The 25,313-nt window shown below is 41.7% G+C and overlaps 1 protein-coding gene across 1 annotated transcript; it reads right to left on the bottom strand.

Moving 5' to 3' along the window:
• Positions 1–448: 448 nt before the first annotated feature.
• LOC125917056 (leucine-rich repeat and guanylate kinase domain-containing protein-like) lies at positions 449–25,313 on the bottom strand (the record flags this gene model as incomplete). Its single annotated transcript, XM_049623309.1, has 5 exons — positions 449–739; positions 4,567–4,718; positions 11,430–11,552; positions 13,636–13,724; positions 25,174–25,313. Coding segments are annotated over 5 exons (650 nt in total), but the record flags the coding sequence as incomplete, so codon positions are not given.

Raw genomic sequence — 25,313 nt, 5'->3', positions numbered from 1 at the left:
ATCAGAGTCAGGAAAGGGTGAACTAAAATAAATATATGATAGTTCTTATTCCTTCATATTGCTAAAGCAAGTCAAGAACCATGAACCATGAAAAAGACATGAATTAATTCCCTTTGAGAGATGCAGTCGATATCCTATTGGTCACAAGTTAAATGGAACTCTACAACACTTTCATAATCAGAAGAACAAAATATTTCAATCCCCCTAGAGTATACACTAATGTTCTAAATGGGCGCATTGAAATTTCAAAAGCAGAATCCCAGTTGGATATATCCAAAAATCACTATGTACATAGCAATGCAGAGATCTTGGGAGATTTTGCCACCTGATGTTTCAGAGCAGGAAGCAGCTGGAGAAATCATTAACAGCTTAGGAGAAAAACTGAAATTACATTTCTAAAAGCTAAGAATAAATAATTTACATGAAAAAAAAGACACTACTCAGAGAATCACAAAAGAAATTGATTGAGAGAATTAAGGCATACAGAACATTCTTTTGTAGGTAATTGGTTGAGTGGGAAACAGGATCCATGGCCAGGTAAGACAAAGGGATTGGACATGATCAGAACAAGTTTTACGTGTTAAGATCAAATGTCAACCACTGGTCCACTTGCAGCCCTGAGGGATTGGAGGGAGGATGAGTTTGGTGTTGAGACCTGGTTGACTGACAACTGAGGTCATCATGTGTCTTCTGTGTTCGACAGACGCTTTTTCATGTGGAAATGACTGTTTACGTAGCACTGTAAAACATTAAGAAAAAAAGACAGTACATGTAGTTAACCTCTTGGTACACTAAACAAAAGAAAATAAACATTGCAATGTTGTAAGCACCACAATATTGTTTAGAGTTAATTCAAAACAAACTATAGGGAACAAATGATATCCAAGCAATAAAAAATCAGAGTTTTAACATATACCCTGTGCATGGTTAGACGAGACTGAGGTTGTGTAGACTTGCCCAATGATCAGAAGGTTGCCAAAGCAAGTAATTCCTATGCTACTCTTGTATCCTGCTCATACCCTCTGTAACACTGCCTGGCATCATATTCTTTTACAATCATTCTTAACCAGACTTGGCACAGACATACAAATGCAGACATGCACCTATATACCCTGAAGTCCTTCCTAGTAAAATCTCATATACTGTGCTCTAAGGTTGGTCTGTTCACCAAGGATGAAGACACCAAGGATGGGCCACGGAGCTAGGTTCCACTGGAGACTGTGGGAAGCAAGAGGACTTTGGAAGATAGAGACTGAAGGTTGAGCATGGTGGCTGCTGGCCGAGGAAGCTGAATTTTCACTGGGGAGAAGCAGCATAGTGGGGATTGAGAAAGTGAAGCATGGTATTCTACAGAGTGAGAAAAATGGTGTGATCTATACCAAAAGATCAAGAAGACTATCTATGGGGCATATGGAAGCAATCTGAATCACTGAAGGGAAATGGGCCTTTTTAAGGTATATTCACAGCAAGAATGTCATGCTCTCTGAGATATTATGTTAGCAGAGGACCAAAAAAAAAAAAAAAAAAAAACAAAAAACCGGAAACCTCCCTCCTTGTTTGCTGTTTCTTCTTTTCCCCACATACCGCCGCCCCCTCTCCGCCTACGTGGAGGTATTTTTTTAAACTGGAAAGGGTGACAAAAACATCTTAAGAGAAGAAAGGCCCTGAAGAAGAAAGAAGACAGTAGAAGAAGCCTCCTTTCTAAATCAGTTCACATTTCTACACGCAGGTAAGTTGTATCCCACGGTGCTGAAATAACTCCAGAAGTGCTTTTGGAGTGTTTGGTCTCAAAGAATGCATGAACAGTGAGAAAAGTACTGGAGACAAATAACATTGCCATTTTTAAAATGGGAAGGAACCAGGATTTATAAACCAGTACACTTGACTTTAAACCTTAAGCATAACCTCAAGTTTATGCAAGAAATGGTTGGTGCATTTAGAAAATACCAGAGTGAGTAGTAAGTGCTGGAAGGGATTTGCAAAAAAAAACAATTATTTCAAATTAACTTAATTTCCCTTTTACTTGGGCAGGGGTCAATATATTTATAGCCCATAGATCTGCAGTATGTTTTAGCAAATAAAGTTATTGGAACCCAGCCCATGACCATTAGTTTGGTCCATACTGTCCATGGCTGCTCTCACACCACAACGGGAGGGTTTAGTGCTTGCAGAAAAGTCTGATCCTTTACAGAAAACTTGCTGACCTCTGAGTTAGAAAACACCACTGAGATAGTCTGTCTTAATTTCTGCAAGGCATATATCAAAGTTTCTCACATAAAGACACTAGAGAGATATGATTAGGAATCACATGCCAAGTAGAATTGAGTCTCCAGACACTTGTCACAGGGCACTACCCTTGGCCAAGTCCTGGATCCTATTGTTGACAGAGACTATGACAAAGGCATAGAGAGCAAACATGCTGGTTTTACAGAAACCCATGAAGTAATAAATATGGAAGATGAATCAATATCCAAAATGATCTAATTAAACTAAAATGTGGGACTGAGACCAAGATTATAAAAAGATGAAAATAAAAGTTGCATCCACGTAAGAAAAAAATAGATTAGATAGATTGATTAGATGATGGAAACCTGGTTTGGCAGTTTGTGTGGAAAAGATATGAGAGCTTAAGTGACCCAGAACCAGTCATGTGATGTATTGCTAAGAAGACCACCCCAGAGAGACAATGGCAAGATGGCAGGCTGGGAAGCTCCAGGCCCTTGTTCTCCCGTGCAAACACTGACCGACAAGACGAACGAAAACAACCCTGTAGGAGCTCTGGAAATCAGTGGAAGAGCCATAGCAAGCAAGTGAATGCCCAGCCAAGAAAAAAGCCGCATTAAAAGCAGGAGGGGGGCACCTAGGTGGCTTATTCGGTTAAGTGTCTGACTCTTACTTTCAGCTCAGGTCATGATCTCAAGTTTTGTGGGATTCTGCTCCGACTTGGGTTCCATGTTGACACCACAGAGCCTGCTTGGGATTCTCTCTCTCCCCCTCTCTTTCTCTCTGCCTGCCCCCACCAACACACACACACACACACACACACACACACACACACACCCCAGTAGGAAATTTCAAGGTTGGTCTGTTTGTTTTAATTCACCTTTGTCCCACCCTCCTCCTGTGAAAAAGAGAGAGTAGACCAATGTTCTGACCTGTCTGGGTCACCTAACTCGGGTTTCAGAGGGCCAAAAGTGGCACAGCTTTTTGGCAGATCTCACACAGGTGAAGCTTCAGGAAGCAGTGGGCATGGCTAGTTAAAACCCACAAGGTGGTCGTGGGGAAGACAGACCCACGTACACCTAGCATAAGAAATTACTACTTGAAGAATATAATAGAACATCTTCATTAGGCCCAAGAAGAAGCTGGGGTGAGACTCTTAAGGGGCGAGGGAAATTAAGACTTGAAACAGTACCTGTGTACAGTGGAGAATTGGAAAAAAAGTACACACACTGGTCCGGGAAAGGTACATGCCCGGAAAAGGACTGGAAAGACCATAAGCCTTCACACTGGGCTGACCCCGGGCTCAGAACACGCCCTGCTAATTAGTGACGGTCTTCTCCGGCCCTCAGTGCAATGTGCAGAGTTGGAGAGGTGGCTGTTTTTTCAAATGCTCAGTTTTCAACCGAAGATCACGTGGCACATAAAGAAAGAGGAAAACATGGCCCATTCAAAGGAACAAAAGAAATCTCCAGACACCATCCTGCAGAAAATTACCACAATCTTCTGCTCGTGTGTGTACAACGTTATAATCATAATGCCTGGTATCTAGCACTTCACTTCTTTCTCACACCACATCCAGAGGGCTTTCTTCTGGGCTCAGGCAGAACTTGGCCACCTACCCCGGGCTACAAATGGCGGCCCCGTGCCAGCTTGCAGGTCCTCCAGAATCCCCCAGTGTACTCACGGCCCTATCTGCTGCTCACAGAGTATAGCCTTCTATCCCAACCCTGGGTTACTCTCTCCCTTTTTCACATCCCCTCTAGCCCTTCAGTCTCCTCGCACCGTTCAGGGTCTTTACTCGCTGTCATTCACGAACACTGCTGCTATGCCCACAGACGAAAAGGCAACGCCTGTCTTGTTGGTGCCTGGAGATACCCGTTCACATGTGTGTTGAGGAGGAAGGGGCACAGACGGGGTGACGTGGGTAGGCCAGAGCCTTAAAATCTAAAACCATCGGGATTCTGCCAGGTTCCCAGAGCAGGAGATGGGCCGGCAATCTGAAATCTTCCAGGTTTTTCTTCACCTTCACTGAAAGAGGCCTAAGTCATCAAAGCCCTGCCACAGAGAGCACAGGCCCCTTGGCCCCAGAAGACCCCTGCGGGCAGTGTATTTTAAGCCCATTCTGAGTAGCCTAAGTAAGTGACCCTGGACATATTCCCGACCTTTCTGAACTTTGTTTCTCATCTCTAACAATGGGAGACAAAAACCCAGTCCACCTCAGAGGAGAGATTCTGACTTAAAACACTCATTTAATTAAAAAAATAAAAAGCAGGAAACAATGGGAAATAGATATAATTATAACATTAATATTTATATGAGAACCATATGTAAAATGACTCATACCTTTTAGGGTCTCATCTGCCTCACTTTCGCTTATTCCTGATCCTACGTATGAACAAATGCTGCCCTCTGGAGGCTGAAAAGACATTTCTTTGGACCACGGATAGGCACGAAATAATGTAGAATAGCTCTTGATGATGTGGGACTCCTTGCCACTGAAAAATGAAAAGTGAATGATATCTTTGAGATGAGAAACTACCAAGGGCCATACAATCTATGCCTGTGGCTTCACTGGGTTACCGTTACTGGGTCCTTTCAGTAGTCGGTGTACATCCCTGTCGAGCTAAAATTTTCAGCGGTACCTGTAGTAGGAGGAACTAGATGGCAGCGGACAGAGGAAACACTGCGCGTATCAGCATAAACTTCTCCTACAATCTACAAACATAACCGAACACCTGTTAAGAGCAAGGCATCATGGTGGATGCTGGGGTGTTCACAAGATGAGCAAGACACAGATACTAATTCCTAGGGCTTCGGAATCAAGTGCAGTTTGTATATGGCGGCTCCTGCTACTTCAAGGATAGAGGAAATGAAAGTGTATTAGGGGGCCTGATCTGGATCACGCAATGGGCACACCCAATGCTAGTTTTGGGGGGCTGTGATTTTGTTGCCCTTTCTGGGATAAGGTTGGGTGGGATTGGGGTGTCCGATGTTCCTGTCTTTGGGCCAGTGCACATCCTGCCACCAGGTTACCCCCCTTTGGGGTTCGCCTGCTTCTTGGCTTCCTCCCAGGGGAGGCAGGTCCATGGAGGGGAGGGGAGGGGCTCAACATGCAGAGCACTGGGACGTAGCTGGGCTTTGCTGCTTTGTTCCCACCAAGATTCAACAGTCTTTCTGAATTTTAAAATTTATCCATTTGTGAATTAGTTTGTCTCCTGTCATTTGTAAACTGTCTTCTCCTCATTGATCTTTGGATGATCTACCTTCCTGTTTGCCATATCAATTTGCATGAATTCTACAGATTGAATGTTAACGCTTGTGTTATATTTTAAAGAGTTTGCTGTTTCCCTTTTACATTTGTTTTGGACCTAGAGAAACTCGAAATGTTTATAAAGTCAAAATGTACTCATCTTGTCCTCATTTTTTTTCTTATTTCTCCAAAAACATTTCCTTAACATTTTAAGCAACTTACTACAGCTGACCCTTGAACAATGTGAGGGTTAGGGGTGCTGACCCTCAGTGCGGTCGAAAATCCATGCATAACTTTTAACTCCACAAAAACTTAACTACTCACAGCTTACTGTTGACTGGAAACCTTACTGATAACACCAACAGTTGATGAGCACATAATTTGTAGGTTTTATGTATTATGAACTGCATTCTTACTCTTCCAGTAAAGGATCATAGAGTAAAGGTTATTAAGAAAATTATGGGGTGCCCGGGGTGGCTCGGTCGGTTAAACGTCCGACTTCGGCTCAGGTCATGATCCGTGGTCTGTGAGTTCAAGCCCCACGTCCGGCTCTGTGATGACAGCTCAGAGCCTGAAGCCCGCTTCAAATTCTGTGTCTCCCTCTCTTTCTACCTCTCCCCTGCTCACGTTCTCTCTTAAAAATAAATATTGAAAAAAATTAAAAAGAAGCTAGTAAGAAAGAGAAAACACATTTACAGTGCAGTATACTGTACTGCAAATAATCCATATATAAATGGGCCCATGTAGTTCAAACCTGTGTTGTTCATGGGTCAACTGTATATACATATAATTAAAACTAAGTGATATCATACAGAAGGACTTATAATAAAAAGTGACAATCCAAGCCCTACCTCTCCCGATATCACTTTTACTCTCCTGAGAGCCAACCATTTCTAACCATGTCTGTTTTTAGATATTCTGACAATAATCTTATTGCTAAATGTTACTGACCTCTTTTGACTTACTGGTTTTAAACTTATCTTTGGCAGATACGGATTTCTGCTATGATCGGAAAGGATTCATCCTTTCCCCTATTTTCCCCCCAAATAGCTCTACCACTATTTTCACTTCTCCCGTCTGTCAGAACTACATCTCCATGTACTGAATTTAAAATCTCCATTTTCTTGTTCCATCAACAACAGATGATGCATATTAACTTTCCACCCCACCTCCTCAACTGTCATTAGAGCTCTACGTTTCACTGCCAATGTTAATGAGATGAAGTTTTATATTCATAGTTTTGTATTTTTATGATTTAGCCAAAGAACAATTTAAAATGTTGAGGGGAGCCTGGGTGGCTCAGTCGGTTAAGCTTCAGACTCTTGATTTCGGCTCAGGTCACGAGTTCATGGTTTGTGGGTTCAAGCCCTGAGTCGATCTCCATGCCAAAAGCATAAGCCTGCTTGGAATTCTCCCTCTCTCTGCCCCTCCCCAGCTCATGCTCACACACACACACACACACACACACACACACACACACACACACTCTCTCTCTCTCTCTCTCTCTCTCTCTCAAAATAAAATAAACTTAAAAAAAACCCTAAAAAATAAATAAAATGTTGAAAACTAGTAGGTAATTATTTACTGCAGAGCCTGGTAATTGGCCATGATTATGCTTTCTTCTCTGCAGTTCCAATGTGATAACTACTATCTTAGCACAGAAGTACATTTCTAAGATCAAATGTCAAATTCAGGGTGACCTCCACTCATTCACACGTCACATTTAACTTACGTTCACATCTGGTAGTAGCAAAGGCTGACGCAAATTGGGTCTATTCAGGACAAAGCTTGTCATTTAATGAGGGTGTCTCTGTCTACCAGGGTGATATTATGATAGTAGCAGAGATCAAAAGTGTAGAAGTGAGTTTTAATGAGGTGTCCCCAGGAGTTCAAGGCCCCCTTCCTAGGAAGCGCAGTCCAATTAGTTGCCTGGGTGTGTCCTTGACCCAGGAGGAAATGTAGTGGGTGACGTAGGCATACTGAGGGACACGTCCAATGTGAGGACACTCATGCTGTCTGTGTTATGTTTGAATGGCAAGCAGAGGCTGTAGCACTTGGGTGGTAGTCCACGGCTGGAATCCAAAATCAGCTTTCCCACCCTGGGCACAGACACCTGCCTTCTGCTTAACCTTTCAAACCACAGCTGGGGCTAGATGGCCCCAACGTTCCCAGGCAGAGACAGTCCAGGACGGAGCAATGTACCTGCAGCCAGAGTTCTGCTTAGAAGTGTTGGGTACTTGTTATCAACAGATAGAAAAGTTGAACTCTTTGTTTGAAGGAGCAGGTCCCTCTTATCAGCTTGGACTGAGTTCTTGGGTTTGTCTTTTTTTGTTAGACAACAGTTTTTGGAATCCCTTCACAGAATACTAGTCCCCCTTCAGGTAGATACCCATGCTCCTACAAGACTTTGTTTTCCAATCTCTTGCTCCCACATAAGGTAACTGAGCTTATCTAAGAAGCACTCCCTAAAGAATTGAGATCAATATTTTTGGATTTCCCAGTGACTGAGCAGTTCTTTCCTCTTGCAGTGGGCAAGTGCCATTATTAACCCTGTTTGGGCGCTTCTGTCTAGAAGTATAATAAACTGAGTATTGTTGTCCTAAATACAATGTTAGATGCATTTATGTTTTATAGGCTAGATCTTCTATTCCAAACTATAGAAGCATAAAGATATTCTTCCTTCTTTTAGGAAAAAACACAATAATCCATAGATCTTATGGCCAAATCTCTGAAGTAATACAAATGTAGTAAGTTGAAGGAAGCACAGAAAGAAAATATCAAGAAACACATCACATGGATTTTTAATACATATCATATTAGTTTGTTAGGGCTGTTGTAACAACATACTGTGAACTGAGTGGCTGAAATGCATTGTCTCACAGTCCTAGAGTCTAAAAGTCTCAAGATCAAGGTATCAATAGGACTGGTTCCTTCTGAGGGCTGTGACAAAGAATTCTAGGCCTTTCTTCTAGCTTCTGGTGGTTTTCTGGCAATCTGGTGTTCCTGGGCTTCTACATCACCCAAGCACTCTTCTGTGTGTATGTCTGTGTCAAATTTCTCCTTTTTATGTGGCCATATTGCATTAGGGGTCTACCTTACTCCAGTATGACCTTATCTTAACAAATTACATCTTCAACAACCATATTTCCAAGTAAGGTCACATTCTGAGGGGGTTAGGAATCCAGCAGGTAAATTTGGTGGGAGGCAGGACACAATTCAACCCATAACACATGTTTTGGTCTCTTATTTTTGAAAAAGAGTATGTGTGCATTTAAAGCACACACCAGGGGCACCTGGGTGGCTCAGTTGGTTAAGCGTCTGACTCTTGATCTCAGCTCAGGTCTTGAGTTGTAAGTTCAACTTACAGGGTTGTAAGTTCAAGCCCCACATTGGGCTCCATGCTGGGCTCCATGTTGGCCATGGAGCTTAAACACAAGTAAACCTTTTAAAAAAAAAAGGGGGGGGGGTTACAGAGCAAGTTCTGTCTCTCAACAATTACTCTTCCTTTGTATCAAAGAAAGCATTAAATGAAAATGCTTTGAAAGACAGATGTAAAAGAAGTATAAAGAAATATCAGAGTTGAAAGACACACATCTATTACCACAAGTGAACATTCAGACTTGAGGGTAGGCCTGACCCACCCTTTTCACCTGGGGGACAGACGATGAATAAGCCCAGTGCAGCCTGTTAAGTACTCTTTTTCTCTCTCTGTCATGGTCTGAACGTGTCCACTCCCCTCCCTTCAATTCATATGTTGAAATCCTAATGCCAATAAGATGATATTGGGGTGGGGTGGGGGTGGGACCTGCCGGAGTTTGTGAGGAATTGGATCAGAACCCTAATAAGAAGAGACACAAGAGCTCTTGCTTCCTCTCTCTGCTCTCCACCATGTAAGGAAGAGGCAAGACGGTGGCCATCTGCAAACCAGGAAGAGGACCCTTACCAGAATGTGACGATGCTGGTCCCCGATCTCAGACTGCTTAGCACCCAGAAGTGTGAGAAATGAATATCTGTTGTTCAAGCAACCCAGTCTACAGTAATTTGTTACAGCCGCCTGAACTAAGACCTTCTCTTTCTCACTGGATTCTCATCAACCTAGTGCACTAAAACTTCAGAGCTTGAATAAATCCTCACAGATCCACAGTTTCAACACTATCAAAGAAAGTTAACTTGCTAATCATAATACTAGGTCCCCAGTATCTAGCGAAATGTATAGGCTTGGAGGAACCATTTAGAAGGGATGGTTGTTTTTCATCATCAAGCTTATGAAAGGACATCCAAATGGTACAACAATAGAACTCAGAAATAAAGGAAAACATCACTCATTCTTTAAACTGTCATTCTTATCATGATACATGCCCTTATAAAATATCCTTTGCTGTGGGCAGAGTTTTAAAATAACTTTTTAAAGTTATATTAATACTTCAAAATTGATTAAGTGTTCACCATTGAAAATAAGGGAGAAGAACAAAGAAAATAAAAATTGGTCATAATCTCATCACCAGAAGATACTATTCGGATATTTTCAGTATTTTTTTTCCTATACATACGCATGAATATCTTTAAACCTAATTATGTTGGATATACATATGCATTTCAATTTCAACACTTATTATATCATAGGCATTGATTTGTATTTAACTCCTTATACCTTAACTAACATTTGTTTTAACATGTGAGAAACTTAATCGTGTGTAATGGGCCAATTTTTTCCACTGACGAAATACTTCATCAAATCATCATGGATTCTTAATAGTCTTTTTAGGATATAAATATAAAATACATATCCAGTGCACACAATTTAGAAGTTACAGAAAAAGGATAAGAAGAAAATAAAAATAACTGATAATCTTAGAGAAATACCCACTGTTAATGTTTTAGTGCACTTCGTTCCCATCACATTTCTTGTCTATACATTGCATGTATTCAGACACTCCAGAGAGACTGCCAAACCCACACACCCCGTCTGAAGAGTTCTCTACTTGGTTCTCTGTCATTGGTCTGTCTGGCCCGGCCACAGATAATCGGATAAAGGGTGGGTGCTTGATATAGGTGCAACCAATGTGTAGACCAGCTTATTTCCTACAGATCTCTATTCAAGAGTGGCACCTCTGCCAGGTGGTTATTGACCCAACCAGCCAGATCTTTGCTTGGGAAGTTTGGATTCAAGACCGATGGAGAGATGGTCAATTGTAGAAATAGACATGGCTGAAGAAGCAGCTTTATTCTGTCTATTACAGAATATAATAGAATGCTTGCTAAGGCCAAGCATTGAATTCAGTGGGGGAGTGTCTGCTGTGGTCTATATGTAGTCTTCACCTTAACACATATTCAGCTTTTGAACCACACTTTGACACATTAAGCAATGGAACCCTGAAATGCCCCCCTTTTCCTTTAATGTTAGACATCGGCTGGTAAACATTTAGAAACACAGCACTACATTAATCAGAGATGTTGATTGCAGATTACAAACACCAACTCTGGCTAATTTTAATATTTAAAAGAGAGTTATTGAAAAGCTATTGCATAGTTTATAGACTTAATGGAAAATGGAGAAATCACACGTAAAACCCAGGCAGGAACCAAGGTAAGCCAGGTACCAAGTTCACAGCCAGGTCTCAATATGGGAAGAGATTGGTAGATCATCACTGCTTGCACTCCACCATGGATGCTTGATCTTCCACGACTGGTGTCTTGAATGATCTCTAACTGCCCTGCATCTTTGTGTCACTCCCTTAAGATTCAAAATCCCAGAAAGAAGCTTTTAACCGTATGAACACAGGTTATATGCCTGTATCCTCCCTAGAGGGCCAGGATCTACTCCTCTGAAATTCCAGAGTGGACGGTGGGGCCCTGCTTCCCAGTTTTAGGATTTCTCTGAAGCTTAGGGATGAGTGCCATGATTTTAACTAATCATCAGAAAAGAGCCAATTATATCCAACAAAACTCAACTCACCTCTTTTCAGAATATGGTCCAAAGGGGGTTTTAAAATAATCTTCAGAAAGGTCAAAATTTTTCTGTAATTCGAAAGCTGTAAAATAATGTAGACTATTGATAATAGGTGCTGGTACCAGACCCCTGAAATCAGAAAAAGAAAACCTGCAAGAATTTTGTAATGATAACAAACATATACACATGTAATACCTAAATACTGACCAATGTTATCCACATAAATGCAAATGCTAATAAAATCTATTTGGAACAATGTACTATACCAACTGCAACATTTACTCCAGAGCTTGTCTTAAAACACTAGCGTTATTATTCTAATTTGTAGATTAAGCAAATTTGTATTGTTTTGAATCTTCCTTATCCATTAAGTCACTAATATAAGCAAATTATCTTCCTACTGATAGGACGTATTCTACGCATTCTATTATAAATCCTAGTCCATTTGTTATGTGAGGCCCAGCAATGTATCAACTGCTATTAAAACTGAAATAGATATTTTTGAATTTTGTTTACAATCCAATGCTTTGAAATGATACCAGAATAAAATATCTCTAAAAATGCTAATGTTATAATCTCAACTGAACTTTAGCAGAAATATTTTTTCATCTCTACTAGCCTGTTTCCCCAGAGTGACTTGAAAGAATCATTAACCATTTTCAGCGAAAAAAATCCCATCTCTATTCCCCTCAGACTTGCTAAATAGAGTTGCTGTGTGCAAAGTAGGCCAATTGCACATAAATGCATGCAAATTCAAAGCATCTCTCTGTCCTAGTATGACCCATTTGGAGCTCATATTTCAAACTGCTTAGTTGTCTATCCCCAGTGTTTTCATAAGCATGGTCCTGCTGCTGGTCAGAGGTCACACAGACCCCAGTTTTGATGCTCTGGAGGACACTGCCTACCTCCTGGCCATCACCCCCCTGGCCCTTCAGTAGAACTCCATATATACGGCACAGCCAATCTTTTGAACCAGATTATCCAAAGATAGCCTACTAAGATGGAGAAAATTCATCACACTTTTTGGATAGGTAACAAATAGACAAAACTTGGTTTCATTTATATTGGTTGAAGACTTTCCACAGCTTAAAATTATAGACAATGAAAAGAACTGAAATTGAAAAAAAATTTTTTTAATGGCTTCTTTATTCTGCTTCCTTGAATCACTGCATTCTAAAAAGCTTTTTTAAATGCTATAATTAAGGTCTTGTCAATGTTCTTCCTAACTTTCTGAAAACAGGGACTTCACTTTATTTCTCAAATTTTCTAAAATGACATAGAAAAGAGAATTCAGAATATCAAAACCTGTAACATTAAGGGGCACCTGGTAGCTCAGTAAGTCAAGTGTCGGACTTTGGCTCAGGTCATGATCTCAGGTTTGTGAGTTTGAGTTCCTCGTCGGGCTCTGTGCTGACAGCTCAGAGCCTGGAGCTGCTTCAGATTCTGTGTCTCCCTCTCTCTTTGCCCCTACCCTGCTCATGCTCTTTCTCTCTCTCTCAAAAATAAATAAACATTAAACAATTTTTTTAAATGAGACTACCATTACTTAAAAAAAAAAACAACCCTGTAACATAATGAGAAAATTGCAAACATTTTATAGCCATCATGACCTAGTTATTCATTTTGAGTAAATATTAAAGCCTAAATATGCCTCTTAATACACAACAATTAGTAGTACAGTAATTACTATAGCCATAACATCACAAAGACTACTATGCAGAATGAACTAAATAAAACCTTTCATATTAAGAACTGAGAATTCATAGATTAATAGAGACAATAATTCCCACCCTCATGGAATTTGCAGTTTAATATGGGGAGGATGCATTAAATAAATGACTTCACAAATAATTAATTACTATTGTTTTGAGAATCGTGATGGATGAGAACAAGATATTCAGCAAGATATAATTAACCTTCAGTTATGAACAGCTTTGGTGAAGGCTGATATATGTATTCAATTCCACCTGAAATACCATTTTTTAAAAAACCATCAGTTTCTAGGAGCTGTGAACATATTACATTTTCTTTAAAAATATATAAATGAAAGGAAAATACCACTTATAGAACCAGTTTACTACTCATTCACCGGATCTACTTTAGTACAGAGGCCCCCGGTTAGGTCGATGATCTGGGATTCATGGGGTCTATTTGGATCCTAGAGAATCAAGGTAAAGATGCCCAGGTGTAAATAAATGTGATAAATCGCTACCTTTGAAACAAAACGGTGTGATGAGGAGGAATCTTTCCCATCAGGGCCTGCCGGGCTGTCTCATATTGTCTCTCTATAGAATCTCTTTCCTAGGCAAGAAATATGATGAGAAAAAAATTATACTGCTGGTAAAAATACATCAGATGGTAAAAGTACCCATAATCACTGTCTTCTTACAAGAGATTGTCAAATATGTGGAAAGAAAAAGGGAAAGAAGGCCTAAATAAACAACTGGTATTGGTTCAGTGGAAAGAAAAAGAAGTTATAAATAAAAAATAGTTTTATGAAGACCACAGTTTAATGTATCGACTTTATTTGATATCTAAATAATAGTGTAGCAATTTCTTATTAATGGTTATACATATTTTTTTAATCTTTCCCATGAGATTATCTCTCAAGGATATATATTATTATTGTCTCTTTAGTCTTCCCAGATCTTGGCACACAGAGTAGTTAGCAGATGGGCTAAATACGACCCTGAAATAGGACAAAGCAAGAGGTCTTTCTCCCATGTTTCACCATCACATCACCATCATTATATACTTAACCACTGGATGGGAATACAAAAACATAAAAGACACAATCTCCACATTCAAAAGATTTATACTTTGGTGGCAAAAGGGGATTTAAAAAGATGGAGAAAAGGGGCTCTTGGGCGGCTCAGTTGGTTAAGTGTCTGACTCTTGATTTCGGCTCGGGTCATGATCTCACGGTTCATGAGTTCAAGCCCTGCATGGGGCTCTGTGCTGACAGTGTGGGTACTGCTTGGGATTCTCTCTCTCCCTCTCTCTCTGTCTCTCCCCCACTCATGCTCTCTTTCTCTCCCTGTCAAAATAAACTTTATTAAAAAAATTAGAAAATTAAAAATGAAATAAAAATAAAAAGATGGAGAAAAAAGATAGCACATGCTGTTTTATAAATAGTGCATGTATCTACATACAGCTTATCTAACAGAGCGTGATCTTTTTAGCAACCGTCCATTTACAGGATTTGCTCACTTAAAGCAAATCTGACATAAAATTCTTAATTTACAGGAGAGATAGATTAGCAGGTGCTTATTTGTTTTACATAAAAGACCCATTTGTAAAGGGATTTATAATAGCATTTGTTTAAACAGCAATCTTCGCTTGCAGAAACTTACTATGAAATAAACCTGTTTCGACTTTAATGTCACTCCCAGCCTTCTCTCTACCTTGATATTTCGTTAAAATCTCATAGGAAATGACAACAAACCAGTATCCCAGTGGAAGAATAACGCCCAAGGCATGGTCGTGAGCCCATACCTCCAGGCTAACACCTAGTTTAGCCTTGGGGGCTAGCATCACATCAAGTGGTTTCATGTGTTTGGGGGAATTCCTTCAAGAATCGATTTTTAGGGGTTAAGTTGATGTGATTCTAAAAACACCCTTGAAAACTGCTTAAATAACTCCACAAATACACCTAAATTGTTTCATACTACTATAAAATTACTATATATGGACCAACTCTGCTGTACTATTCACTCCCAGGTTATTTTGTTATTATTTTTCCTCAAATTATCTCTATAGCAGCACATATATTTTCTATTGTGGTTTTGCTTTATACCATCTTTATTTTTTTTTCTATATTAATCAGTGGTTTAAATTATATCATGACTAGGAAGATGACAGTACCAGTGGAAGCACAGTTTGGATCTTTCAGAATTCCCACACAAACACTAGTTACAGCAAGCAGACAGCAAACTAAAAAATAGATCAAAATATTTACAAGAAAATTAGGTGGCAAGGTATCCCTACAACCCCTAAATAAAGGTGATCATAGCCGCAACACCGCACGGTACCAGTGTCCATGTGAGAGGAAGCCAAAGGAAGCAACAGGGGGACTAAAAGAGCTGAGAACAGCAGAACTTCAAAATGGCCAAAAGTATTCACTGGAAACAAAAGCAGCACCATTGGGCGCCACAGCTGGAATACAGGGGGGCCCGTTCTCACTCCAGTAGTGGGTAAGGATAAAGGGTCCGCAGTGAGTCCCGTAGGAGCTGGATCAACTGTGACTTTTTTGTAATGTTTTTATATGTTTGTGTATTTTTGAGAGAGACAGAGCAAGAGTGGGGGAGGGCAGAAGAGACGGAGACACAGACTCTGAAGCAGGCTCTGGGCTCTGAGCTGTCAGCACAGAGCCCAAGGGGGTGCTCGAACTCACAGATCGTGAGATCACGACCGGAGCCGAAGTCAGATGCTTAACCAACTGAGCCACCCAGGTGCCCTTCAACTGTGACTTCTTGACACTGACCCATTATGGTTCTTTTCTAAGACAGGACTCCACACTAAAGAAAAGCTGATGGGAGCAGAATAAAAATTAGTTAGGACAGAGGAAACAGAGACAAAGAAAAGAGAACATCTAGACCAAAGTGGTGGAGGGGAACAGAGCCAGGAAACCCCTAAAAGAAGACTGCTGTATATTTTAATACAACTTGAAAGAACCATGCTTCCTTATAAATGTTTGAGAGAACTAATTTCCCATAAAAATGAGAAACTTTTGGGACGCCTGGGTGGCTCAGTCGGTTAAGCGTCTGACTTCGGCTCAGGTCATGATCTCGTGGTTGGTGGATTCGAGCCCCATGTCAGGCTCTGTGCTGACAGCTCAGAGCCTGGAGCCTGCTTTGGATTCTGTGTCTCCCTCTCTCTCTGCCCCTCCCCTGCTCTAGCTCTGTCTCTCTCAAAATAAATAAACATTAAAAAAAATTTTTTAAACTTTCTAGTAAAATCCCAAAGCTATTATTTTAAAGAAGAGAAAATGGAGAATAACACTTCTACATACAAGGAAAGCATGCTCACGAAACACATAAAGTCTGTAATCTACCATTTCAAAATTAACTAAAAGACATTAAGGAAATGACACAAAACATTAAGGAACAAATAACTTACAAATTTTAAAAATGTTTATTTTGAGGGAGAGGGGCAGAGCAGAGCCTGACGCAGGCCTCGATCTCACGAACCACAAGACCATGACGTGAGCCAAACCACGAGTTGGACACCTGACTGAGCCAGCCAAGAGCCCCACAATTTTTAAAACTTCTAAGTGAGGTGACAGAACTCAAGAAAGAACTAGAAATAGGGGGGGAAAAAAAGAGTCACCTTAGAAATGAAAACTAAACCAGAAGGAATATAAGAGTGAATAATACACACACATAATGCCTTCAGAGGAACAGAAAGTGAATGAAGGAAATTTTTTAAACTCAAAAAGAAATGAAGAAAGAGGTAAAAAGATTCAAGAGAAGATGACAAATATTAAAGACAGGCAAAGAAGATCCAACATACACACAGTAAGAGCCCTTGAGAAAGAAACCAAAACAAGGAAACCCGTTAGGTCATAAAAACTACAATTCAAGTCTAAAGTATGACAGATGCTTATCAGCAGGCAATGCTGTCCCCACAGCCCTTTCTGGATCTAGCAGAGAATAAGCCTCGACAAAACTAGTAGAGACACTGGCCTGAGGCCTAATGGTAAGTATCAAGTGTGAGCATACTTGAGAACTAAGACAAAATGAGAATTAAAAGGGAGCGAGCACATGACTGTGCACTGAGAGTGTCGCTGCAGCCCCGCCATAAACAAACTGGGGTGGAGAACATTTGCAAACAAAATACTTTTAACCGTTTTCCGTTTTTATACTGGGGGCTAGTAGCATTGGCATTGTCATCCTGAGACTCCTCTATACGTGATCTAGAAAAAACAAGGGAGAAGTTTAGTGACATTGGAGTTCTATCATCTCCCACGTCTTTCAGAATCAGGATTCTCAGTGTGGAAGAAAGATATGTCATAGAGGAGAAGATGAGTAAAAATCCTCACATCTTGAATCTGAATTGGAAATATTAAGTTGAACTCATGAAATATTTTATCTATCCATAGAAAAGGCCTAGAAACAATGACCACCCCAATAGCAATGAGCACTCTGCTCTTAGCGACTTGCATTACCATCTTCTGCTTAAAGGAACCAGAGCTTCTTGGAGAATAGGGGGGTTACGGGTTGGAGTAGGTAATGAACCAAAGAGCGTAGAATATCTGGTCCTAACAGAAAGCAGGACGGCAACCCAAGTCGACATAGGTCATGTTAAAGGACACAGGAGCCAACCTGAAGAAGCTCACACTGGCCAAAGGGAGGATAATTTGAGTTTCGATGAGGTTACAAAATGCAGCAGGTAGATACCGTTCAATATGCACAAATCAAGAACAGAATGATCACAAATAATATTTAAAAATTAATTGGTCACCTTCAGAGACTAATTAATAGGAAACCATTATCTTGAAAAAAGCACTTAGACTGCTGATCCTATGTGACCGGTGTCACTTGGTGACCAGGTGGCAGAAGAGAGTAGCATCTCTTTGTAGTACTATTGCATCTAATAAACCCGGTGGATGCAGAAAGCGCTTTTCTTTTGGAGTCAAAACAGACATTGCTAAGCTGTGTGATCTTGGACAAGCTCTCTGAGATGAGCTTCCTCCCAGTCTCGAAAGGAAGTGGTGCTTAGTGGATTCTGGTGCCCAATATTTTGTCACCACAGATTCCCCTTGTCACTGGCTTTCATACAGTCAGGTACTCTGTAGGACTGGACTGGCCTCGTCTGCCCCACGCGTACATTTGCTAAATGGGCTTTGAGTGAATCAATCATTCAGCAACTTCTTTTCTGGAGAATCGGCTCTCAGTAAGCCGGCCTGCCCCACGAGTGAGGGTGTTCCCTAAGAGAGTCAGAAGAGCCGGCTGAAGAAACATACAAGTGAAGGCCAAGTGAAGGTTGAAAATCGAACTGCTTCTTTCTGGAAGGCAAAGATGTCACCCCAGTTCCAGAGCAGAAAGTGTTCACCAAGCCATCATAACCTTCACGTATGCGTTCCAGGGAGCCAGCCATTGAAAAAGGGGTTGTGTCAGAGAGGGAAAATGAGGTATAGTGTTATCTGACAAAATGCAAGAACTCTGACTTCTGTAATCAATAGTAATAAAGTGAGTCTTGTATAAACAAAACCTCTCACTGCATAGGGTTTGTTATGTACTTTTTGCAGCAGTAAGAAAAGAGCTGTGCACTTTTTTTTTTTTTTGTACTCAAACCTTAAAAGAAAATTGTGTTTAAGAAGTAAGGTTGATCAAAATTTTATTTACAGCTCTCCAGGAATCTTTCAGAGAAGTTCAAATTAATATGCTCTGGGAGTCACTCGGAAAAGTAAGTACCATTTAAGCTGAGAAGAGAGAAGAAATAAAGCAACAAGGATTGTATAAGCAAGGAATAAGGAAATAAACTGAATACTTTATTACCATTTAAACTCCTGTGAAATTATGGTCATATTCATTGAAAGCATTTTATATTGATAAGCTGTTTAGAGTCACAAGCAAGAAAAATGATGTTAGCAGATGTTTTTCAAAGTTGAAGAACAAAGAATACTATTCTTCGACATTTCTTTTCTAACAAAGACAAGCCATTTGGGTCCCAGTGATCCCAGAGATGAGGAACAAAAAACAGCCGTCAATATATTAAGCAGAGGTAATACTGAGACTATCTCCATGCTCCGTTGGCCCATTTTCTACTCAGAGAAAGAAGGCAGTAGTAGAAGGGCTAGAGATACACTGACGAGAAGAGACTAGAGGGGTCTCTACCAGATGGTACGTTCGGTAAGCACAGGGATGAGTTCTACTTCATTCTAGTGTCTAGAACAGGGTCTGGTAAGCAAATACCTGATATGTACTGAAAAGCAAATCCTGATCCTATATACCTGGTAGGAATTCAACAGATTCAAGACGTGTGAGAAGAACAGAAGATGTACCAGTGAGAAGGAAGGCAGGGGAAGGGAACGCGTTAGGGCAGGAAAGGGGAGGGGAAGGGAGCCTTCTGCAAATGGGAACGGACTGGATGGCTAGGACAGCAAAGGCTCTTCCCAGGCTTGCTAAATTCGCAATGACAGACTGAACTCAGCCTCCAACAACTATCACTCAGACTATGGACACTACTTTCACACATGGCCACACTTCCCTCAGCTCATTATTCCCCTTCTCCCAGATCTACATCCAGTGGGACAGGAAAGTAAATCCCAGGTCTTAACCGCTCCCACCCTACTGTGGCCTACTGCTGTGGTCTGGATTCCTGACTCTCTTCAAACCCTTCAGCCCGATTGTGTAGTTGGACCTTGGGTTTCGATTTTGCAGCATCACGCTCGGTCTACCCCCTTGTAGACTGCCCTTGATTTTTCAAGCTGCAGGAAATCCCACTCACCCCCAGAGAAGTTAAGTAACTCACTGAGGCTTGTCCAGCTAACGAACAAACAAATGACATTCATTCTACTGCACCAGGTGCCCTCCTAAACCCCACAAGTGCCAGCATGCCTCACATCTTTTTCAACCTTTACCACCTTCTTCCCCCTCCCTAGATAAGCACTCTCCCGACTTTATGGTATCCACCTTTTTTGTTATACTTTTATCACCTAAACACCCTAAGTATTATGGTTTACTATTGCCAATTTGTTTTCAAAAAATTTTTTTAATGTTTATTTATTTTTGAGAGACAGAAAGAGCACGAGCAGGGGAGGAGCAAAGAGCGGAAGACACAGAATCCAAAGCAGGCTCCAGGCTCTGGGCTGTTAGCACAGAGCCCAATGCAGGGCTCAAACACAAGGACCACGAGAACATGACCTGAGCCGAAGTCGGATGCTTAACCAACTGAGCCACTCAGGCGCCCCTAGTATTGCCAATTTTTAAACTATGTGTTAATAGAATCATACAACACGTATTCTTTAGTGTCAATGATTCTTTGGCTCAACAGCATGTTAGCAAGATACATCCATGGAGCCAAGGTGGATCACTTTCATTACTGCACATATTTCACTCTATGAATATTCAAAATTTTATTCGGCCAATCTACTGCTAGCGGACACTTGAGTTTCCAGTTTGGAAACTGCTATGCACAAGGGTACCATAAACATTCTTGCACACATCTTCCGGTGCCCGTAGCCGCACATTTCTTTTGGAATACCACTGCTGAGGCGTAGGGTACAAATGCCCACCTATTCGCTAAAGCGTACAAAGTGAACCTTCTATCAGTTGTCTTACAAGAATTTCCACTGCTCCACATCTCAACAGTCAGCTCAGAATTTCAGCACTTCTGGTTTATGCATAATGGTATCTCACTGTGGCTATAATTTGCATTTCCTGATAATGAGGTTGCCTATCTCTTCACCTGATTATTGGCCATCTAGATACTCTCCTTTGTGAAGAGATTCTTCCCTGAGCCATTTTTTCTTAATAGTTTATAAAAGTTCTTTATATATTCTAAATAAAAGCCTTTGGCCAGTTTTGGTTATTGCAAATATCATCTCCCTCTGTGTCGTTTGTCTTTTTTTCTCTTTAATACTGGTTTTGTGTTTTTTTTTTTTAATTAACAAAAGTTTCTAATTTTAATGCTCCTCAACATTTTAAACGTTTAAACTCTTCCTTTGTAATTAGTATTACGTTTAAGGAATCTACACCTGCCTCAAAGTCATAAATATCTTCTTACATTATCTTCTAGCAATATCATTGCTTTGTCTTTCACATTAACATAGATAGTCCACCTTAAATTTTGTAATCACACCTTGCAGTTGGAAACCGTGCTCAAGAAAAGCTGGAGTACTTGAATACAGGGATGAGACAGAAAGGCGTCGTGTGCACGGAGCGTTTGGGTGGCTATGAGCACAGAGGAAGACCACGGTCTTCAACATGAGAGGGAAGGAGCTTCAGAGAAACAGGACCCAAAAAGGAAATTTCCACCTATCCATTACTGTCAAATGGCTCCCTTGACAGTTTCTAAAGGCGAATATGAACACATTATATCTACAGTTAAGAGACACCAAAAAAGCCAAAAATTTGTACTTTTTTTTTTTTTTGAACAATTTACAACACAGGTTTTTGACAGGAAGTTGCAATTGCTTTCTTCAATCCACTGGAAAAAGGCTTCAGAAATACGTGGAAATTTATGTTGGGAAAGTAAAATGAGGAAAAACAACATCTTCTCCAAAAGGTTACAGTGAAAGGTATGGGAGATCATTTACATGAAAGCCCTTTCCAAATTACAAATGTGTGTCGGGGCTATTTATGTTCTCTAACATAACATGGTAACATCTCTATAGGCTTCTGCTGTCATGTTGCTCCTTTTGCATTGTTAACAGCCGTGCAGAAGGTTAATACCCTAAAATCTGATAAATGCTTACAATTTAAAAATAGCATTGAATTCATAAGCTTTAAAAGAAAATAAGGCACTAAAAATAACTTTAAGCACATTCGCCCCATATATATGACAGCGTAGTTTAGTATTTTGCTAGTATTTTGTGTGTATTTCTGAAGAATGTAGCTGTTGGCTGTGGGGGGATGTGATTTGCTTCTTTGTGAAGCCATTGTTACATTGTATCTCTACCAGCTCCCACGGAAAAGATACCAGAACCTCCAGGCTGCAAGGGGTTTGAGCGGTGTTACCATCCTGGATGGGTCACTGCCAACCCTCTAACACCATACATGTTCCAGACCAGGCCAGACCACGGATGCTCTAGATTACAGGGCTGAATGGTTTCTCAGGGAGGTGACTGCAGGTAAGGAACGACCTGCCTAAAAGTTCACGAGGCTCCTTTTGACCACAAGTGGTAGGTAACACCTGCACCCCTTCTCCATGTACCACCACCAAGGTGGCCCCTTCTACCCTCGCATTGCCTTTTTATCATATCCTTCCCTCTCCAGTTTCTCCATACTGTTCATTAATTTCATACTGACATGTTGGCCAGGAATTATAGCTAACAACACATAGTGTGTGTGTGTGGGGGGGGGGGGGATTCCCCCCCTCTGTTCTTCTTATCCTCTCTTCTCACTCCTAAATACCTGAGTGCCCCTGGCCAGACAAAAGCTATCTTTAATGAAGCCTGAAAGTTTTCTAACAGGTAAAATTCAGACTGGTCGTATTGAAATAAATCATGAATACCCACTAACTGGCAGAGAGGTGTGAGTTTCTCCTCCGTGTGTGTGAGGTTGTTATGGCAGGACAGCAGAACTGGGATGCGAGCCGGTCGGTGACGCTGCCAGGACATGGCCCCATCATGAAGGAGTAAGTACGGCCAAGGATTTGTGTTCTAGAGTTTACACTATGGATACGCCGTGTCCTGGGGACACAAAGGAGAACATACATTTGAAAATCTAAGCCCCAGGGGCGCCTGGGTGGCTCAGTTGGTTGGGCATCCAACTTCGGCTCAGGTCATGATCTTGCAGATGGTGGGTTCGAGCCTCGCGTCGGGCTCTGTGCTGACAGTTCAGAGCCTGGAGCCTGCTTCAGATTCTGTGTCTCCCTCTCTCTCTGCCCCCTCCCCTGCTTGAGCTCTATCTCTCTCAAAAATAAACATTAAAAAAAAAGAAAAGAAAAAAAAAGAAAATCTAAGCCCCAACAAGCATAAAATCATACTATCCAAGGACAGGATAACAAGGGCAGAGAGAAAGGGGTAGACTGAGCTGAAAAGAGCTGGATTTCCCAGGATGGAAGGAAGGATCGAGGCTGGTAGGCTCCTCGTGGAGAGAGAGGAGGTAACTCCTCTTCCCCAATTTTCCAGGATGGGGTAAACCTCAAGATCCTTGAACTTGATCCAAAGAATGGGAGTGATCCCGGCTGCTAATGACTGATATTTGACTTCCCACAGATCCTGGTGAATGGGAACGATTCCAGATCTAATCTATTTTGGATAAATATGATGTTTCCTGCACTTAAGTCTCATGACACGAATTCCTTTTTTTTTGTTTTTACATTTATTCATTTTTGAGAGACAGAGCATGAACAGGGGAGGGGCAGAGAGAGAGGGAGACACAGAATCTGAAGCAGGCTCCAGGCTCCGAGCTGTCAGCACAGAGCCCGACGCGGGGCTCCAACTCATGAACTGCGAGATCACGACCTGAGCCAAAGTTGGACGCTTAACCGACTGAGCCACCCAGGTGTCCCAACGAATTCCTATCATTTATAAATGTTTGGAGTGCACCCACCCTCTGTGCCTTTTAAGAAGCCCTCATCCATACCTGTGCCTTTTGCCCTACCCCAGGTGACTGGACAGTCAGGTTCTCTTGCCTGCTACAATATGAATTCAAGAGACAGAGAGAAGTGGCCAGGAATTGTGAGCACACAGCCAAGAGGCCATGGAGAGTCAGGGCTGGTGTGCGTGAGAATGAGTTCATGTTATGTGCGAGGGAAGCCCGAGTGAGTGGAGGAGGCTGGCCAGGAGAGAGAAGACAACAGGAGAGAGAAATAGGGGCAGAGATGACAGGAACTTGATGCCTCTGGAAGGCGGAGGAACCCCAGCGCCTCACTTTCTAATCCTAGCGCTGGTCGGTTCCTGTGAGGTCTATACCTCATCCATGCTCCTGACGCACTGTGAATCCACTCGTTCATGTTTTTTATATGGAACTACCTCTTACTGAAGCTGACTTGAATGGATATCTGTGTCTTGTACCCGCGACACTGTCATTTTATGACTTAATCCAAGTAGGCTGCAGAGCTACGCCTGTATACACTGCAGCCCGAGACTTTTCGTCTGAAGTAACCAGTCTGATTCTCTTGACCTGCCCGCGGCTCTGACTTTAGAACGTGATATAATTATTTGCTTAGAACAGCCTAGCCTTGGGGCACTCGGGTGGCTCAGTCAGCTGAGACTCTGACTCTTGATTTTGGCTCAGGTCATGATCTCACGGTTTGTGAGATCGAGCCCTGTGTCGGGCTCTGTGCTACATACAGCCTGCTTGGGATTCTCTGTCTCCCTCTGTCTCTGTCTCTGTCTCTCTCTCTCTCTCAAAAGTAAATAAGCAAACACTAAAAAGAGGAAGAGGAAGAACATTTTAGCCTTAAGGAAAAACAAACTAGGACCTGACAACCAAAAGCCAAGTCCTGTGGAATCGGTGATGACGGCAGTGGCCATGATCTAGGCCTCTTCAGATTCCCAGATTGTCCTATGAAACTATTAGGTGGAAAATGAGCACAACCTAATTTCCATGCAGAGCCAACAATGCACTCCATACTCCCGCACACACTGATTTTTCTGAGTTGTCAAGGAACTGAACTGGGGCAGAGTCACATGACGGGCTTGTGTGCTGCCAACTTCTACACCATGGCCTCTGAGCGGGCTCGCTCTGAAGGCTTGGCACGACACCACTCAGAAACTTACCCCAACAAGAAAGCGAATTTTCTCCCGAAATGCGTATTTTACCGCGTTTATTCTGTTGCAGCGCTTTTTCTATTCTTGTAACTAGGAGAGCTGAGTTTTGCCTGGGAAGCTGGGGAAAGGTAGTCACCAAAGCCACACTGGATGCCCTTTGTGGAGCCCACGTCTATTCTCACGAGTGTAGAAAGAGGCCAAAAATTTGTCTTCAGCTGACACCAGAGAAGAACTTTGGCGAAAGTTGGTCTCAAAATGCCAAATCTCCTCCGGGCCCGACCCGTGCAGTGTTCAGTAGGGGCCCAGCCCCCTCCACCCCTCCACCCCTCCACCCCTCCACCCCTCCACCCCTCCACCCCTCCTTACCACTGGGGTTTTTTTGGCTGAAAGTTTGGCCCACAGTTTCACAAAGTAGTTTCTGTCTGTAGCATCCAGGAAATCACACAAACTGGTGGCAGTGAGCTTGCTAGAAGCCTCTTCAGATTTCAGCTGGGGTGTCTCCACAT

This window comes from Panthera uncia, unplaced genomic scaffold (assembly GCF_023721935.1).
Source record: "Panthera uncia isolate 11264 unplaced genomic scaffold, Puncia_PCG_1.0 HiC_scaffold_1438, whole genome shotgun sequence".
Lineage (NCBI taxonomy): Eukaryota > Metazoa > Chordata > Mammalia > Carnivora > Felidae > Panthera > Panthera uncia.
The sequence above is the reverse complement of the archived record's forward strand: the minus strand, read 5'-3'. Positions and strand labels throughout refer to the sequence as shown.